The 19,185-nt window shown below is 46.8% G+C and overlaps 1 protein-coding gene across 7 annotated transcripts in view; it reads left to right on the plus strand.

The window, feature by feature from the left end:
- Positions 1-19,185, plus strand: part of NVL (nuclear VCP like) — a 102,173-nt gene that overhangs the window by 17,042 nt on the left and 65,946 nt on the right. For all 7 annotated transcript variants that reach the window (XM_047703797.1, XM_047703802.1, XM_047703801.1 and 4 more), the window contains 5 exons: positions 1,381-1,498; positions 6,049-6,193; positions 15,551-15,815; positions 17,295-17,513; positions 18,416-18,520. In XM_047703797.1, coding sequence (XP_047559753.1) covers positions 1,381-1,498; positions 6,049-6,193; positions 15,551-15,815; positions 17,295-17,513; positions 18,416-18,520 — 852 coding nt within the window. The remainder of the gene's footprint in view (positions 1-1,380; positions 1,499-6,048; positions 6,194-15,550; positions 15,816-17,294; positions 17,514-18,415; positions 18,521-19,185) is intronic.

Raw genomic sequence — 19,185 nt, forward strand, 5'->3', positions numbered from 1 at the left:
AACAGTTTGTAAGCAGTGTGAAAATTGTTCACCTTTAGAATTATCTCATTATAAAAACAGCCGTAGAAATCCAGGATAAACTCTTCTCTACTTGCCTCATTGAATCAGTGAAAAGAAAATCCTGTTACCAGAGAAATTATAGATTGGATTTTATCCCAGCTATAATTCCTTTTGTTAAAACATGGTTGACGGCCAACGTTCCCAGTCCTGTTACCTAATGAAACAGAGCATTAGAGGGCGTGGGTCGGAGGATAAAATGGTCCAAGCAGATCACTTGGTGCTTCTGTCCAGCTGAACTCTGATGACCATCACTCTCTCCTCCTTCCTCTTTTTCTCTCTGGGTTTCCCGGTCATGGGCAGATGCTGTTGTGCTCGCTCCCGAGACCACTGTATGTGAGCTAACTGAGTGCTGCCTATAGTCCTCGCTGCCCCTTGGCCTATGTTGTCACTGGGAGGATTGGAAGCGAGCTGGCCAGTTCTTCCCTTTAGTTGCTGTGGTCCCTATGGTGTTGAGACGCCTTAGCTGGGCTGAGAGTCTGACCCTTAGCATGATCAGTGTCCCTGAAGAATTAGGAATGAGCATGCTGGAGATTGTATCTCTCGATAATTTTATTTAAATTTTTCATATTTACCGATCCTCCTTTCTTTTTATTTGTTTTTATTGTGGTAAAATATGTTAAACTTGCCATTTTAAACATTTTTAAGTGTACAGTTCTGTGGTGTTAATAAGTATATCCACTCACGTGTTTTATGACCATCACCCTTAATGTTTCCCCAGCCTGACCGCGTGCTCACTGGCCACTGGCCCACACCCTCCCTCCCCAGCCCCCCGCTGCCACTCTGTTCCCCGTGGCTGTGGCTTTGCTCCAGGCAGTCGGTGCTTCTGTCGGAATCTCCTCTGTCCACTCTGTCCAGTCTGAGCTTTGAAGAACACATGGGGAAGGTTCTGGTCATCCACACGGCAGTACTGGGGACTCCCTTCCCTTCCTTCCTCAGTGCGTTCTTCACGGCTGGCTGCTGCTGGTTCTCCGGCTTGGCTTGTGCTCCCTCCTGGGTTGTACCTCATAGCATTGCAGATATGGCTCGCTGATGAAAGAATTTCACTAACTTGGTACCACAAAGCATGGGTGGATGAGAGGGTTGGAAGGAAGGTGGATGAAGGGTTGATAGCCTGTGTGCAGTCTCTCATTGTCCTCTCTGCAGCGACTTAAGTCATATCAAAGCAGACATGATCATGCTGGCACCTGCCTTCTTCAGTGCTGCTCGTTGGCTGAATGGCCTGAGAACTCCAGAATTTTTTAAAACATTACATACTATTTATGCTATGTGCAGTGTGGGGAATGTCTTTGTGATTATCTTCTGTGATATTTTTATTTCTAGTCAAATGCACCTTGTGTCCTTTTTATTGATGAAATTGACGCTATTACTCCCAAGAGGGAAGTTGCTTCAAAAGACATGGAACGAAGAATTGTAGCCCAGCTCCTCACCTGCATGGATGGTCAGTTTAAAATAACTCATCTTCAGATAATACGTTGTGAGTTCTTTTAATAGTGTGAGTAACATGAGGATATAAGACATTTGGGTGGAACAACACCGAGTAAAAAATCCTTTTCCTAAAGGATTGTATTGTTAATTTTTGGGAGTACATCTTATGGTTATTTTAATGTGTTTATGCATACACGCGAGCATACTAACATTGCTTTGGTTTGTACAATGCTGCGATTGCACCACTCACATTGTTCTAGGACTTGCTGTGTGTATCTTAATGCTCCTGAGAAATGTGGCTGTTTTAATGCATTTAAATTTACCTTTTAACTCCTGCATGGATGGATTTATTATATTGCATGTAAGCATTCCCGTTTTGATTGATGTTTACCTTGTTTTGTTTTTTGCTTTACCAGAAGCTGTAGGGAATCTAAGTGGCCCTTTTTGGTGCACACATACTTTTCGAGGGTAAATACTAAAAATTAAGGTAATGATTAAAGGTTACATGCTTTCAGCTTTATAGGAACTGGCAAACTGCTTTCAGAAGGGTTTGCAGTGTACGCTTCCCCGTCCTCTGAGACGCCCTGTGTCCATGTCCCTCCACAACCCCGACTGTCACCATGTTCTCATGTTTGATAGGCTGGTGGTGATGATAGAGATCTTGCCTTGTTCTTTTACATTTCCCTGTTTTTGCAGGAGGTCGATAATTTTTCTGTATTTCTTGGCTCTTTGTATCACCCCAATCCCTTTTTTCTCATCCTGTGCTTCCTGTGTAACTGAATTTTTTAAAATCGATTTGAAGGAGTACTTTATTTTAATTTGTTAAGGAAGCAAATTCTTTGTTAAATACAGTACAGTTACTTTCTCCCCGTCTGTAACTTGTTTTTCAGTTTTTTTAAATTGTTTTTAGATAGAAATTTGGAGGGAAGGTAAATACACTTTTGGAACTAGATCCTGTCCACCGTGAAATAGCCTGGGGTTTAATACACAAGATACTTTGAAGTAGTATGGGTTTGGGGCTACTTGTGTGCTGGTTGCAGGTTGCTTAGTCTGCTGTTTTATTTTCGTGTAAAATTTTCTTGCCATGTTTTAAGGCCTCTGTTCTGAATTACCATATTAAAGGTATATTGTTACCAGTTATAAAATAGGTGGTTCCCTAAGAAGAAGAGAGAGACCCCAGGAGGCATACTGAGGCACAATGCTTATCCCATGATGGTAGAAGCTTTCTGATTTCAGAGATTTTACAATCTGGAAGAAAGGAACAAGTACTGGGCCTAAGCAGATTACCCATTACTAGAACTTTACTGACAGTTGGGGTTAGTTGGGGTTTCCAGTGTGTCTCTGTGTGTGTGTTTTAGGGTCTTCTCTGTGAACAGAGTAGAGAAAGCAGTCAACAGTTTGATGGACACAGTTGTGCCACAAGTAGTCTGTCCCAGGTGGTTTTTCCCCTGCAGTTTGAGAATTTTATGAAATACTAATTCAGAGTTTACAAATTTGAATTTTAATAATTTAAAACTTTTAAGTAAATTGTTTTGAATTAGGTAATAATGAGGCCACGTAAGAGCTAATTTTACTCAGGCATAATTTTAATTATTAGGAGCTGGAAAGTATCTTAAAATATGATCTTATCCGTGAGGAAAGTGATGCACAGGGAGCCAGGACCCAGTGTATACAGTGGGTCATCAGCAAAGCCTGGGCTAGGCTCCAGAATTCTACATACACGTGTACGGCTAATAGGCTACCCGCAAATGTGTGCTTTGTTTAGGAGAGCTGATGCACCATAAACAGGTTTTACTTTGCGTGGAAAGAAGTAAGGCTTTGCTTTTTCCACAATATTCCAAAATTCAAACTTGTGTCTAATGTAACATCAGTTTATCATGATCACATCATACTGGTGAAAAGGGAGAAGAAGAATGGGATTTATCGGGGCGCCTGGGTGGCTCAGTGGTTTAAGCCTCTGCCTTCAGCTCAGGTCGTGATCTCGGGGTCCTGGGATCGAGCCCCACATCAGGCTCTCTGCTCAGCGGGGAGCCTGCTTCTCCCTCTCTCTCTGCCTACTTGTGATCTGTCTCTCTCTGTGTCAAAGAAATAAATAAAATCTTAAAAAAAAAAAAAAAAGAATGGGATTTATCTTGAAGTTATTGGCAGGAGAGGGTGGCCAGTCCTCTCTGAGGTCTGATTTTTATCTTTCATGCAACAGGAAAAAATAGCATTTTGACATTCGTGCTTCCATTACTGCCTATTGATTACTTGTGGAAGGGTATTTTTCATGACTGAGGCTTTCAGAGTCCCACAACTGTTCTCATTGAGTTCTGTTACTGACCCCTGATACACTCAGCTTGCATCCCTGAGACCACAGTGTCTGAGTGACCCGACCTGGAAGAAGGAAGGGAATTCCTGCCCTAGGTCGTTGTCGTAGCTGTGGGCACTAGACCCATTTCACCAGCTGGGGAGCGGCTTTGGCTCCATGCCAGCCTCAGTGCTGGGGCGCTCAGCGTAGGCACATCTTCGTGGGAAGCACATGTGCTGCTCATGATTATAATGTGCCATCTCGTTTCCTTCAAGTTTTTCTTGCTTGTTCAGTGACTCTCACAGTGTGAATCTCTTCCTTGAGCTTTTATGCAGTTTTCAGAAAAAAATTTTTTTTAAGATTTTATTTATTTCTTTGACACAGAAAGAGAAATCACAAGTAGGCAGAGAGGTAGGCAGAGAGAGGGGGAAGCAGGCTCCCTGCTGAGCAGAAAGCCTGATGTGGGGCTTGATCCCAGGACCCTGAGACCATAAACTGAGCTGAAAGCAGAGGCTTAACCCTCTGAACCACCCAGGCACCCCAGTTTTCAGAAAGTTTTTAAGAGCTTTCCTGTCTCACTCAAACTGACCACCTTGTGCCTCTCTTCTCAACCCAAAATCTGTCAAAGGAGTAGTTGCTGTCTGCTAAGGACAGGCTTGTGTTTGCAGTCTACACTACACTCCCATCACTATATGTCTGTCCCTGACGTTTTACTGAGGCTACTCCTGGGACAGTCGTGGGGGAACCTCTGTTAGCCACATTTGGTGGCTTTCAGTGCTCATCTGTCCAAACTTCTGTTCATTAGTTTCCTTGTCTAAAAACTACCTGTTCCAGGGGTGGCAGGTGTTTCCGAGGGGCCGACTACACCCTAGCGCCTGGCACACATTGAGCCCCCAGCAGGCGTCCATACAGTGGATCTCGAGAGCCGTTGCACCTGTCAACTGCCTTGCCCTGGGCTTGTTGGCACACCTGGCTTGAGCACGGGCGTGGTCTTTTCTGTCCTTGCCCTGGCTGTCCGGCTGCTCCTTAGCGGTTCCCTGCTGTGCCTGCCTCTATCCCCTGTCCCTCAGACAGAGGTGGTCTGTAAGGCTTCCCACTCAGACTTCTGCCTTCTGCCCGTTTCCTAGCTGACTGATGAGCAGCACTTCAGCAAACAAAAACGTATCTGTAACCTCAACTTCTAATCAGCATCGACTCCTCTTCCCCCTGCCAGATACCCCATGCTCTGTGCGCTTGGGCCAGACCCACTTCCCTTCTCTGTCCTCCTGCCCTCGCCCTTCAGGCCCTTTGAGGGGAATCACTCAGTGCCTTAGGCTGCCTGTGCAGCCTCACCCTGCAACTGGGCCTCTCCCACTTCTCCCCTGTGTTCCTGCCTCATTGTCTCCTCTGTCCCCTGATGGCTGCCATCAGATAACATTGAGCTCTCCTCTGCTCTCTTCCTCTCTACTCTTAGAATTGTCTTTCCAACACACACACCTTCTCAGAAAAACTTTCTCTGGCTTCCTGTGGGCTAAGGAATATTCTACAGATTCCTCATGACTCAGCCATTAAGGTACTGAATTAGCATCTTCCTCCCTTGTTACCTTGTTACCTGTGAGGAGTGCGACCTCAGACCTCAGGTCAGACCTCTGCTGGTCCACCCTGGCTTGGTGGAAAAGAGTGAGAGAGAAGTCCTCAGGAAGGACACGCGCTGGACACTGCACTCTGCCATTCCTGAAACTGTCTCTAGATGATGCCAGAGCAACCAAAGACTGTAGCATGTACCCCTCCCCCCACACCCAGGTATCCATGCCACACAGCTGTTTGGAGACCTGCACTGTGCATTCTCACCCAGTCTGCCCTCTACCAGACAGCCCCGCTCTGAGCTCAGCACGCGTTGCCTGTGCCTCTGCTGTCACTCACACACTCTGTTCAGGCAGAACTTCAGTCACTTGGGTCTGCTTATGAATATCCTTCCTCCCTGAATGTGGCCTCTTCTGTGAAACTGTGCTGTCTTCCATTGTCTCACTGCGACGCTCTGTTTCTACCCGTTGCCATGAGTCACAAGATTTGTCCCGATGGGTTTCTCAGTACATTGTGAGCTGCTTGAGGACAATGTATTTATCCTCCTCTGGTCTTCCACGTAAGAGACAACTCGTAAATGTCAGCTTTGTATGTATATTGCCGTCAAAACATCTACTGCTCTCTAAGCACTGAGGTGACTTACGGAAGAGCCGTTGTCTGCCATCCCTGGTGTCTTGTTCGCTGCTCACCCTGTGTCTGCTTCTTACCAGATCTGAACACCATGGCCACGACGGCCCGGGTCCTTGTCATTGGAGCCACCAACCGACCAGACGCTTTAGACCCTGCTTTGAGACGCGCAGGAAGGTTCGACCGAGAGATATGCCTAGGGATCCCAGATGAAGCCTCCAGGGAAAGGTACGCTCTTGGAAGATGTAGTTTATGCGTCGCTGTGTCATCTGAATGGAGTGGTTTGGAAACGGGGGCTGAGAAGTACCACGTAGCCTTTTCTTTCTCTCTTCGTTTCTGTGCCAGTAACATTGATTTGGAATCCATGGCTGGTGTCACTTAGTCGGGCGATCGGCGGAGGAACAATAGGGGAGCTGTGGAGCAGAGCTGTGCTCGCTGTCCCATGTGGAGGTTACATCTAGCACCACACTCTCACCTGTTGGGCTAACCTGCTTAAGACACAGGTTTTGCAACAGAAGTTACCCAGAGAGCTGAAAGCCATGTGTGTTCATTCAAAGACCAGCCTGTCCTAGTTGGGGGGGTGGGATGGGGAATGTGAGTGTCCGTGGAGCAAAGAAAGCTCCAGCAGCATCTCAGTAAGCGAAGGCCACACAGGAGGCACCAATGAGGCCAGGGAGCAGGAATCTAGCAGAGAGGTCTTCTGTAAGAGCGGATTCCTCGTGGCTTTTGGCTCCGGGTTAGTGACACTGATGTTGGCACTGTGGTCCCCAGCAGCTTTTGGGAAGAGTGGTGTGTAGTGAGAGGGGACTGTCACGGGAGGGCAGGAAGCTCGGGATGCAGGGCAAGGAGGTGCTCATAAGGCATGTGGGTGGGAGAGAGGGTGGGGACGAACGCATCACCCCTCCTCCTTCCCAGCTCCTCAATCCTTCAGCCTTAGATTGTCAGCCAGGTCCTTCCTCAGCAGCTGTAGCCCCAGTCAGGCACATGCTGATTACGTTCCCACACACGTGGTCTCCCATAGTCACTCAGGCACTCAGGTCCATCTGCTCGTGTTTAAATCAGCAGCATGGTGATACTTAAGATTTCAGTGGTTCTTACTTATTTAGCAAACGTGCTGAGCATATGGCGTGTGCACATACCACTGTGGAGGGCGAGATGACCAACGCAGAGAAGTACGAGTCCTTGCTTTCAGGATGCATCTGATCCAATAAGAGTTCTAGAAGTCAGGCCTGTGTTCTGCCTCAAGCCTTAGTTTCGCCCAGGGCCCAACTTACATAGAGACATAGACACAGTGGGGTCCATCTTCGCTGCTGGATAAAATGTCTGTTCTCTGCCCAGTGTCCCTGATCATGTTGAGTCCTTAAATACTTTTTTTGATGGCCGTATTTTGAAAAATTTGAAGCCACCGAAAAGCTGAAAGAATAGTATGATTAGAGTCTGTATACCCTTCAGCTGGATTCACCCCTCGCTAGAACTGTCCACTCTTATCTTCAGCCTCAAGAGAAAACACGTATATTTGTGTGTGTACCTTTTTTTTTAAATTTGCCAAGCCATTTGAAGGATAGTTGGAGACATGATGACACTTCAGCTCTAAGTCCTCCGATGGGACTGTCATTCTGTGTCACACCATTTCACATCATTCCAGGAAATTTGATATTGACACAATGATAATATCTCACTGTATAATCCATTCTGATTTTCCAGTTGCCCCAAGGATGTCCCTTTTTAGTTGTTTGTGTTTCATCTAGACTCCACTCCAGGATCAAGCCCGGCTGAGTCCATGTGACCCTATAACCTTAGCCTGCCTCCTCGGGGAGGAAGCGTTTTCATAACATTGGTGTTTTCTGGGTGCTGCGAAATTTGAACATTCCCAGTTATTTCCTCCTGATGACACTCAGGTTAGACGCTTTGGGCAGGAATACTGCCTGGGCGGTGAGGTGTTCTCAGCATCATGTCAGGAGGCTCACAGTGTCACTTCGTGTCATCATTGGTCATGTTAGGTCTGATCACTCCATTAGGAAGTTTGTCAGTGTTTCCTCCTGTAAAGTTGCCTTTTTCTTGTCCACTTAATAAATGGAAACCTGACATTTCTGGTATCTGCAGTAACTATGGCTAGCTTTGTCAGTTTGTCCAAGCTCCACTGTAGACTCCTAGTCAGTGCTGTGGTGTTCACGGCAGTTTTTCATGTAGGCCAGGTGCTCTGGCTTAGTCCGGGCTTAAGTGTCTGCTGTGCTTTAAGCCAGCTGGGGAGACTGGGGTTCAAAGCCTGAAAGACGGGTGAGTAGAGTCATGAGTGAGACTCTTATAAGGCAGTGTATTTAGAAATATTTTTATTCTGGTTTAAAAAAAAACATAAAATTTACCATCTGAAATAGTTTTAACAGTACAGTTTAGTAATATTAACTTGATCCAGTTTGTAGCAAATTTCTAGAAGTTTGCATCTTGCAATTTCATTGTGGAAAATTAACATTCAGTGCCCGTTACACACCCATTACTCCTCCTATTTTCATAGGAGTATTTCTTTTTTTTTTCCTGAGATTTTATCATTATTAGTACTTAAAGATTGATTGATTGGAGAGAGAGATAGAGACCACGACCCTGAGATCATGAGCTGAACTGAAATCAAGAGTCAAATGCTCAACTGAATGAATCACCCAGGCTCTTTCCTAAGATTTTATTATTTTTTAGCAATCTCTACACCCTTCGTGGGGTTCAAACTCAAAACCCTGAGATCAAGAGTCAGACACTCCACCGACTGAGCCAGCCAGGTGCCCCAAGAAAGAGTATTTCTGATTTGAGTCTTTGACAAAGGCAGAATGCAGTTTTCTTATTTTTATATTTGTGCCTAGCTCTGAGTGCAAAAACAAATCAGTTATATTATCATATGCAGGTGCTAATGCCTTAAATTCTAAGGTGGGGAAAATATATAAATAGAATTGAGGTATGTCAGTGTTTGTATCACTAGTTCTTAGAAGGTCATTAATTGAGGAAATACTTAAGCACCTTTTGTGTACAAAGGAGGGAGGCAGAGTGGTTGGCATTTCAGTCACTAGTGTGAGTGATTAGAATAATAATGTGTACAAAAAGGAAAAAACAGGGAGGATGTATCAAGCAAAGCATGCCGGTCTGGGGGTTCTTAAAGGCTTCTCTGAGGAAGCTGAGACGTTAAGGATAATAGTGATGAACAGATCACGTAATGATAGATTATTCCAGGTAGGCCCTGAGGTGACTGAACTCAGTGAGTCCAGGGACCTGGAAGAACACTGAGACTGTAGAAGAGATAAGGTGTAGAAAGGCTGTCAAGGAATGCAGAAGGCACTTCACATACCCTTGTTAAGGATTTTGGATTTCTCTGTGAGTGGTGAGAAGGAATTAAAGCAGTTCAATTATGTAGGACAGTGATGGAAAGAGATTTTTTATTTTGAAAAGATCACTGTAGCTACAATGTGAAGAATGAATGAAAGAAGAGTGAGAGTGGGTTCTGGTGGCCCAGGGAGGGGCCTGTTGTAATATCCAGATGAGATGGCATTGGGCTTAAGGAGATGGGAGGGTAGGTCAAGATAACTGGAGCATAGATAGAGCACAGCTAGGGGGGAGGGCATTGCCTGGTGTGGGGAGCGTGGATTCGGCATAGCTGGGGGGTTCTCTGGTAGGGGGAGTGTAGATATGGCCCAGCTGGGGTTTGCCTGGTGATCAGAGCATGGATGGGGCACTGCTTGGGGGGTGTTCCTGGAGGGAGAGTATGGATGGGGGCACAGCTGGGGGGGGAGCTTGGTGGTTGGAGTGTGGATGGGGCACAGCTGCGATAATCAGAGACATTTAGCAAGTAGAGCCAGTGTGTTGCATTTCTTGGCAGAAGGAATGCGTGGAAGGTGGGGGCTGTGATTGAGCAGGAGGGAATATTCCCAGGTTGCTGTGGTTTTCTCTGAGGGGTAACAAGTAGTGGAGATAAGCAGGTGTTAGAGGAGGATTTGGGGAGAGCTGGTGCTGATCCGGGCAGCTGGACTAGACGTTTTTGCAGGCTGTCCAAGTGGAGATGTCAGCTTGGCAACTGGATGAGTCAGGAGCTCTGAGGAGGTACAAATTGGGGAATTATCAGCATACTAAAGGCAGCTGAAGTGCTGTGAGTAGAGCAGATTAGCTGGAGTTCGAGGACCAGAGGTTGGAGGTCCTGGGGCAGGGTTAGGGTCCAGAGGGAGCCGCTGGAGTGCTGGAGAGAGGAGAATGTGCGTCATGGGAGTGAGGGGACGTGAGTGTTCCCTGCAGGAGGGACTAATGAGAGCTCAGGAGGGCAGGGCTGGAGCACCGTTGTTGGAATTGAGCACCTAGCTCAAATGAGCTAGCTGAGAGCTCGTGAATAGGCGGATCAGGCAGCATCCTGGTTGAGTGGTTAAGTGAGTGGTGGAAAGAGAAGGAATAAGTGAGACTTCCATGATTCGGCAAAGGGAGGTGTGGACATGAAGGGGGAGAGGGAGGTAGTGGCCATGCGAGGGGTATTGGGGTGTTGGGGGTAGGATAGGAGAAACCAGAGTACCTTGGAATGCTTTGGAAAGGAGCAAGTAGGAGGAATGGGGAATGGGAGCCCAGGGAGGTGCTGGCTGGGGCGCAAGGGCTCTTCCAGTGGAGCAGTTGCAGAGGGAAGTGGGGGGTGCAAGCCACGGAGCTTGTCGCTGTGGTACTTGGAAAACGGTGTTTTCTCCATGAATCCAGCAGTGAGATCATCTGATGAAAGGCAGGTGACCTGTAGAGGCTGAAGGAGGGTCAAGGCCTGCAGTTATGTTCTTGGACGATTCGAAATGAGCCAGCTAGGATAATGGGATTTTTTGGTGTTGTCTAGGATTGGGGTATAGAGTAGTACCTCTTCTTGGAGTTTTCTCCTCCCCAGTAGTGCTCCCCAGTCTAGGTACAGGCCAGGAGGGAGCCGAGATTTAGAATTTAAGAAAGGATATAGAGGCCCTGGAGTCTTGTTGTAGAAAGAGGAGCACCTGCTGAGGAGGGGCGAGCTCAGGGATCTGTTGAGGTCCAGAGCAGATTCAGGGGAGACGGGGGACTGAGTGCGAGCGGCTCGAGCATGTGATCTCAGAGGTTGAGACAGCTCTGCTGTGTGTCCCTGTACCTTTCCCTGGAGAGCTGGCATTTTAGAGCTTTCGTTTGTTTACTTGTAATAAAGGAAAAATGGTAACAGTGTCTCATTTTATCTATAAGACGGTAATGGGACCTTAACTTTGAAAGGCTTCTTGTAAGGACTGCATTAACGTACCTAGCACAGCCTCCAACATGTAGGAATCCTAAGGTAGCTGTTGATGTTTTCCTGGACTTTAAAAGCATTTTGTTACAGAAAATTCCAGTGTACACGAAACAGTCTGGTAAAACTGTTCAGTTTCTGTTGCTGCAGAACAACCACTGCAAAATTTTGTGGCTTTCAACAATAGTCATTTTATTGTCTCTCACAAGTCCCATAGGTAAAGAATTTAGGTTCTGTCTCAGGATGTCCTGTGGTTGCAGAGACGGTAGCTGGAGCTCCGAGCCACAGAGTTGAGCTTATTAGTGCACCTGCTACCTGTCTGTGTGTCTGTCCCCTCCTCCCTTGTCTGTTTGGCACCCATCATGGGACCCTGTGGGCTTCCTTGGAGCCAGGAGGACTCAGGGTGGTAGGATTCTTGCTGGGCAGTTCCACTGCCCTGTGCTGTTGAACAGCCACAGGGCTAAGCCCAGACTCGGGGAGAGGGGCCAGAGTGCCCACCTCCCAGTGAGAGGAGGCTCAAGAATTTAACAGACGTTCTTTAAAACTCTCAGGACAATGAACCCTATGTCTTGTCACGTTATGATCATTTCAGTCTTGTTCTATCTAGCCCCCACTTTTTTTCTTGGAACATTTTAAAAGCAAAATCCGGGCAGTGTGTCATTCCATCTGTAAATACTTCAGTGTCTCATGGATAAAGACTCTTTATTTAACTTCCATGCAGTGGTGTTATAAACATCACAAATAATTCTTTAATGTACGTGATATCCAAACCATAGCCACAGGTTTGAAGTGTGTAATTGCGTTACAAATTCTGAGTATAACTGTATTTAGCATTTTCATTTCTCCTCTGTATAAATACTATTCCCTGCTGACCTAAGTCCTGTATCAGGATCATACAACCTTTCTTTACCATTTTAACTTTTCTGGAATTCATAATTGTATTTTTTCATTTGCTAATCCTCTTGCAACTTTTTCACATTCTCTGTTTCCTCCAGGCATCTCTGTATGTGTGCCTGTGTGTTTCGGTCTGTCCTGTTCCTTATATCACAGGGAGAGGCAGTGAGACACGTGGGTAAAGTCCAAGCAACTGTACGTGCTGTGTTGGGAGTCCTGACCAGTGATGGATTAGTATCATTTCCTGTGGGTGCTTTGCTCGAGTGGCAGACTGGGGCCTGACTATTCTGTTCTAAGAGTGAGGCTGATGGGACACCTGTGATGGGAGGTTTTTTGTTTTTTGTTTGTTTGTTTTTAAGATTTTATTTATTTATTTGAGAGAGAATGAGAGAGAGAGCCAGAATGAGACGGGGGAGGATCAGAGGGAGAAGCAGACTCCCTGCCAAGCAAGGAGCCCAATGCGGGACTTGATCCTGGGACTCTAGGATCATGACCTGAGCCGAAGGTAGTTGCCCAACCAACTGAGCCACCCAGGTGCCCAAGTGGTAGCAGTTTTGTTGAAGCCCGAGTATCACTATAAAGCAGTCAGGTGGCCAGCTGTCATTTTAGCTAGATAATGCCACATGTCCACTTCCGTAGGTGCTTTTTTGTTGAGTTGCTTCAGGTTTTTTCAGAAACAGACATTGAGGCAGCACCGTGGGCTGCAGGTCTGTGGTTGTAGCTGCTGGACTCCTGACACGGGCAGGGGAAGGAGTGAGGGATTGCACACCCCATTTTCCTGGTGGATGGGGCTTGTGGTCGTCCGCACACCCAGACCTCCTCTCTCCTGCTTCAGGCTCGGTGGAGGGCACACTCCGGGGATCCTGCTGGCTGAGGGCATGCACATGGTATGGGGTCTTAGTGCTTCTCACGTGGGCTGTCCAGAACTTGCTGGTTTGGTTCTCCACTATGGCTCCCGTTTCTGCCACCCAGCCCTTGGGTGCTTCCATTTCCTGCTCTCTGGGGCTCGCCAGACAAATCTTCTCCCTTCTCATTAGTGCACCTCTCTGAGGAAGGTCAATCTGACTTTGTCCCATCTCCTAGGTCATTTATCATTCTCCATCCACTTCATTTCTTCATAAGTGGCTGTTCACTTGGCCTGTGCTGATAAAAATAAATGACTGAATAAGGAAATAAAAGACAAGCCTCTGGTGCAGAATTCCAGATGATTTATTTGGATGTACTGAGAAGGAGTGGAGTCTGACTCCCTGCACCTCAAATGGGAGCTGGGCGTAGTACAGTGTGGAAGAGGGAAGGGCTAACCTCACGTCAGAGACCCTGCCAAACACGGCATCCAGCCTGCTGCTCAGGGTTCACATCCCAGTGGGGAGGGGTGTGGATGACACTCCACCTCTGTGCTCTTCTTCCCGAAAATACATTAACTTAGTCTGATCACCATAAAAATATCAGACTAATCCCGCCGAGGGGTCCTCTACAAAATTCTGGGCCAGTAATCCTCAACATTACCAGTAGTAGTAGGATAGCAGTGTGTGGGGTATATGGAACTCTGTACTGTCTGTAATAATTCTGTACATCTGAAACTTCAAAAATAAAAGGTGAATTTTTTAAAAATGAGTTAAAATTCATCCTATTTATAGGCAAATAATGACATTAAACCTGGATCATTTATTCCGGAAACCCCTAATATTTGAATCTTTTCTGGGTGCTTATCAGCCTTAAGGCATCAGCTAGAGCTGATGCAGAAACCCGTGTCGGGGTGCCTTTCTCAGGTAGTAAGACGTGTACACATCGGAACCCTCTAAACACCCGTCCCTTTGGTGTCCTAGCGGCATAAATACCTCTCTCTACATGGAGTCCCACTGGAGCCTGTAGCTGGAGACTAACGTTGATGGCTTTTGAAAGACCTCATACAAATAAAGACTGAACCTCTTGTTTCCCGTTCTGTGGCTCCCTTCCAGAATGGGCTGGGGTCTGGGTGGTAAGAGTCCATACAGCCTCCTGGTTCTGTGGACTATGGATTTTAGGCTTCCGATTCTTGTTATTTTTCCAGGCAGAGGACTGTTGCTGCAGTAGTCACTCTGCCATCTTGAAACTGGAAATCTCTTCCTGGGTCTTTTCTCCTCCTCTGGAGTTTCCAGAGTATGGTGACTGGAAATATCTACATTTTTTTTCAGAAATATAAGTCGTAACTGAGAAAAGGATGATACTGATTTTATGTTAGCAGTTTCTTCTAACATTCTGAGTATCTTAGTGTTCTCATGAGAACGGGTTTATAGTGGAAGCTTTTTTTGCCTTCTGTTGTGTAGAGTGTCTGAGTGATTTTTCGTTGGTCAGTAATGTTTATCTGCTGCTTTTCTGTTCACTTACATGACCTCAAGGGACTTTTCTGGAACTTACTCTCCACCAATGCTCCTCTGCCCTACAACTTTGGAAATTCCAGACTGTATTTCCCTGTCCAAGTTCATCCATAATATCACAATGTGTGAATCGTAATAACTAACACTTGGGCACTCACTGTAGCTCAGACGTTGTTCGGAGGGTTCAGCAGATGTTCATGCTGACCCTCCTGCGAGCGAGTGCTACTATGATCCATAGCTAACAAGTGACAAAACCCAAGTGCACAGGGCAGCAATGGGCCCAGGCAGGGAGCGGCAGGGCCGGCTGCAGAACTCCCGGCTGGTTTGTTTCTTCACAAGCTCTTACCACAAACTGTCTGAGGTCCTCCTTTGATGACCATTACCTGGAGACCAACATTCTCTGGCCCTACCTGGTGGTGCTTCCAGTGAGCAGGCTTTCTCTCCCACGCAGTACGGTAAAGTTGGGGAAGTAACTGTCCTAACATGAAGCTAGGGGTTAAGGTGGGCAGCAGCCTAGCTTTTTGTGATGAATAGAACTGATGGTTTACTTGAGTTTGGTGGCTTTTATTTTTGGAAGATGTCCATTTAATCTACTCTCAAAGCAGAATTTACTTCAAATAAACAGTAAGTTGTTTTATTTTGTTTTTTAAGAATTTTATTTACTTATTTGACAGAGACAGCAAGAGAGGGAACATAAACTGAGGGAGTGGGAGAGGGAGAAGCAGGCTTCCCACTGAGCAGGGAGCCCGAAGTGGGGCTTAATTCCAGGACCCTGGGATCATGACCTGAGCTGAAGGCAGATGTTTAACGACTAAGTCACCCAGGTGCCCCAGTAGTAACTTGTTTTGACTGGTGAATCAGGAATCTGAATTTTTTAAAAAAATATTTTATTTGTTCATTTGACAGAGAGATCATAAGTAGGCAAAACAGCAGGCAGAGAGAGGTTCCCCACTGAGCAGAGAGCCTGTTGCGGGGTCCAGTCCCAGGACCCCAAGATCATGACCTAATCCAAAGGCAGAGGCGCAACCCACTGAGCCACCCAGGTGCCTCAGGAATCTGAATTTCTTTTTGCCCTTGTCTTCCCTACAGAATACTTCGAACTTTGTGCAGAAAACTCAGACTTCCAGAAAGTTTCCCTTTTTGTCACTTAGCACACCTGACACCAGGCTTCGTTGGTGCTGACCTGATGGCGCTGTGCCGAGAGGCGGCCATGGGGGCGGTCAGCAGGGTCCTGATGACATGGCAGGAACAGCAGACCATGGATCCCGAGACTGCAGGTTCGCCCCCTGGACGAGGCCAAGAAGACCCGATGGGAGCCGAGCCCACTCCTGAACCACCGGTGTGTTCTGTGCAGGTAACTTCCCCGTCCTGATGTCAGCCATGCAGCAGGTGTCCGTGGATTTGAGGTGTATGATTTTTGGTTTTATTGGCATTTTATCCACTGCATGATGATCAGTTACACCCAGAATGCCTCTGGTTTCCAAAGTACAAGCTATTTTACGTTTTTAGCTGATCCTGAGGAAGATCCTTTTACAACATGGATTATAAAATTGTGGAGCAGGGATTGGCAAACCATGGACTGCCCACCTGCTGCCTCTTCTTGGGACATAGCCATGTTCCCATGTTTCCCACATCACCTCCCTGCTGTCCCACTTCACAGCACAGTTCACACAGGAGGCCCCCAAAGCCTATAGTGTTGACCCTGCAAGTCTATCTAGAGAAAGTTCTCCAGCTGTTGTAAGAGCACCAGACACTTGGTTCTGTTTCCTGGTTACTGTCTGCTCACGTGGACTGGCATAGTCTACGGTGAGCTTGCTGCACGTGGCTCTGGAGGACAGTCCTGCTCTAGCTGGGAGCTCTATGAGTCGTGAAGACTCAGCACAACATTTATGTAGCACTTGATGGTTTGCACAGAGGCATCATGGCTTCAGAGGAGCTGAGCATGCCTGCCCCGGCCATGCAGCCTCTGTTCTCCAGGGCAGACATCCTGGTGTGTGGTTGCAGATGTCTTTTCCCCCCTTACTCATTTGGAACCACAGCTATATCTGTTAAAATTCACAGCAAGCATCGTCCTTATATCATGCTGCACATAAGTTAGAATTTTATGAATTGAATTACTCAGTTACTCTTCACCCATCCTTTCATTTCTTTTCAAAGCAAGAAATCTGCCTTTGAAGCTCAAGGCTCGGTGTCGTGCTAGGATGCCGGCTGTCTGTGTAGGGGCAAACCTCTGGGGAGCCATGCTGTGAATCACACTCTTACTGGTGTAATTTTGGTTTAATTTCATCAAAATCCACCTGCTGTTCAATTTTTTTTTTTTTTTAAGATTTTATTTATCTGTCCAACAGAGAGAGATCACAAGTAGGCAGAGAGGCAGGCAGAGAGAGAGGAGGAAGCAGGCTCCCTGCCGAGCAGAGAGCCCGATGTGGGGCTCGATCCCAGGACCCTGAGATCATGACCCGAGCTGAAGGCAGCGGCTCAACCCACTGAGCCACCCAGGCGCCCCTGTTCAATTCTTTATAAATGAAACATGGGAATTGGTGGTTGTAGAAATGAACACGGTCAGCTGCTAGTTTGGGCCCCGGCCAGCCCTGGCATCGCCTACAGACACCATCCTCCTGTGTTCCATTCCAGTCAGTGGACCTGCCCCTGGCCAAGTCGCATGAGCCCTGCAGACCAAAATAAACCACTGTGTCAATGGGGAAAATTGTTTAAAAACAGGAAAGCTCTTACAGCTTAAGAAATACTGCAGTAACAATTTTTAAAAGTACAAAATAACTTTTTGAACAGACTTCATGTTTGTTCATCTTCCCCCTCAATCTCTCCCTGTCAGGATGAGTTGAAGTGGCTGCTGGAGCTGCTAAGAAGCCAAGACCCCCTGTCCGAGGAGCAGCTGCAGGGACTGTGCATCGAGTGGGATGATTTCACTGCTGCCCTCTCCTCAGTCCAGCCCTCTGCCAAAAGGGAAGGCTTTGTCACCGTCCCCAATGTGACTTGGGCAGATATTGGTGCCCTGGAAGATATCCGGGAGGAGCTCACCATGGCAATACTGGTAGGTGTGTCTCCGGCTGAGTGCCCAGCATGTGCACGAGGCTTTGTGCCGAAACAGGCTCGGCTGTAGCTTTCTTCTGTGGGTCCTGTTGGATTCTAATTAAGCCTCCAACAGCTGTTTGTCATTCTTCTGAGATCTGTTTTAGACCCATGCTCATGGTTATGCTTGAATTCTTGGCAGTGAACGTTAAAAAAAAAAAAACAGGTTTCAACCAAGAGCCGACTATTTGAGAAATATTTTCTCAACTCGCTCACACTCCTATGGGTCAAAGCAGTTTAGTGCCTGTGAAACTTTAAATTAATATTTTTTAAAATTTTATTTATTTATTTGACAGAGAGAGAGAGAAAGAGGGAAACCAAGCAGGGGGAGTGGGAGAGGGAGAAGCAGGCTTCCCACTGAGCAGGGAGCCCGATGTGGGGCTCAATCCCAGGACCCTGGGATCATGACCTGAGCCGAAGGCAGATACTTAACAACTGAGCCATGCAGGCGCCCCTTGGATTAATTTTCTTCACGCTTACTTTTCCACTTTCCTGAGCATTCTGTGGTTCATTAATGAAGGATGATCCACTTCGAGGTGTGGAGCTTCTGAAAGCAAAGGGCAGGGTACAGCATGTGTCTCTGGCTCCTGACCACGCAGGGCACTCCTGCTTCTGAGCCTCATGGGATGGCTCCACCTTGATGCTTTATAACCTGGGAATTTAGGTAGCATAAAAAAACTCTTGATTTTAAGATGCTGAAGTATTGTATCCTTATGCTTAAAACATTTGAATTCCCCAAGAGCAGGGATTCCCGTATTTATCCCATGTGCCCCACACTCCTTTTGGCAGCATGCATCGAGATCATTCGGGCACACAGTAGAGAACGGACATTTGTAACAACACACGTGCCTATTGTCTTCACAGGCACCGGTGCGCAACCCCGATCAGTTCCGAGCTCTTGGATTGGTGACTCCCGCTGGGGTCCTCCTGGCCGGCCCTCCCGGCTGTGGGAAAACGCTGCTGGCAAAGGTACGGGGTGAGCGCAGGGGTGAGCGTAGCTGCCTGTGTTTTCCTTCTTACAATGGGGAGGAGAGTAGGAATTTAACCTCTGTCTTACAGCAAGTGGGTTTTACATAGTCTCTACTACAGACTCTTTCTAGCAAGACTGGCCATTTCTTCGGGAAGGTTTCCCACTTTTATTTTAATTACAAAAAAATACATCATTGGGAATTGGCACAAGAGAAAGATTTTTACATCAGCCATCACCCCGTCAATTTTAACAGCAATTTACCATATTTTCTGTTTTTCTGGCTTTTTAGTGAGCACTGTCACGTAGCTGTGGTTTGTAGCTAACCTTGTTTCCTGCTTTCGTGTAGTTCTTTACAAGTGTTTTCTTCTGTTTTTCTTTCTTTTTTTTTTTTTTAAAGATTTTTTTTTTATTCATTTATTTGACAGGCAGAGAGGCAGGCAGAGAGAGGAGGAAGCAGGCTCCCTGCGGAGCAGAGAGCCTGATGCGGGGCTCGATCCCAGGACCCTGAGATCATGACCTGAGCCGAAGGCAGCGGCTTAACCCACTGAGCCACCCAGGCGCCCCTTCTGTTTTTCTTATAATTGTTATTTTTAAAAAAACCCTTTCCTTGCAATAGAAAATATACAGAAGCCAAAAGGGTCACACTACTTAGAATCCTCTCACG

Source organism: Lutra lutra, chromosome 15 (assembly GCF_902655055.1).
Source record: "Lutra lutra chromosome 15, mLutLut1.2, whole genome shotgun sequence".
NCBI lineage: Eukaryota > Metazoa > Chordata > Mammalia > Carnivora > Mustelidae > Lutra > Lutra lutra.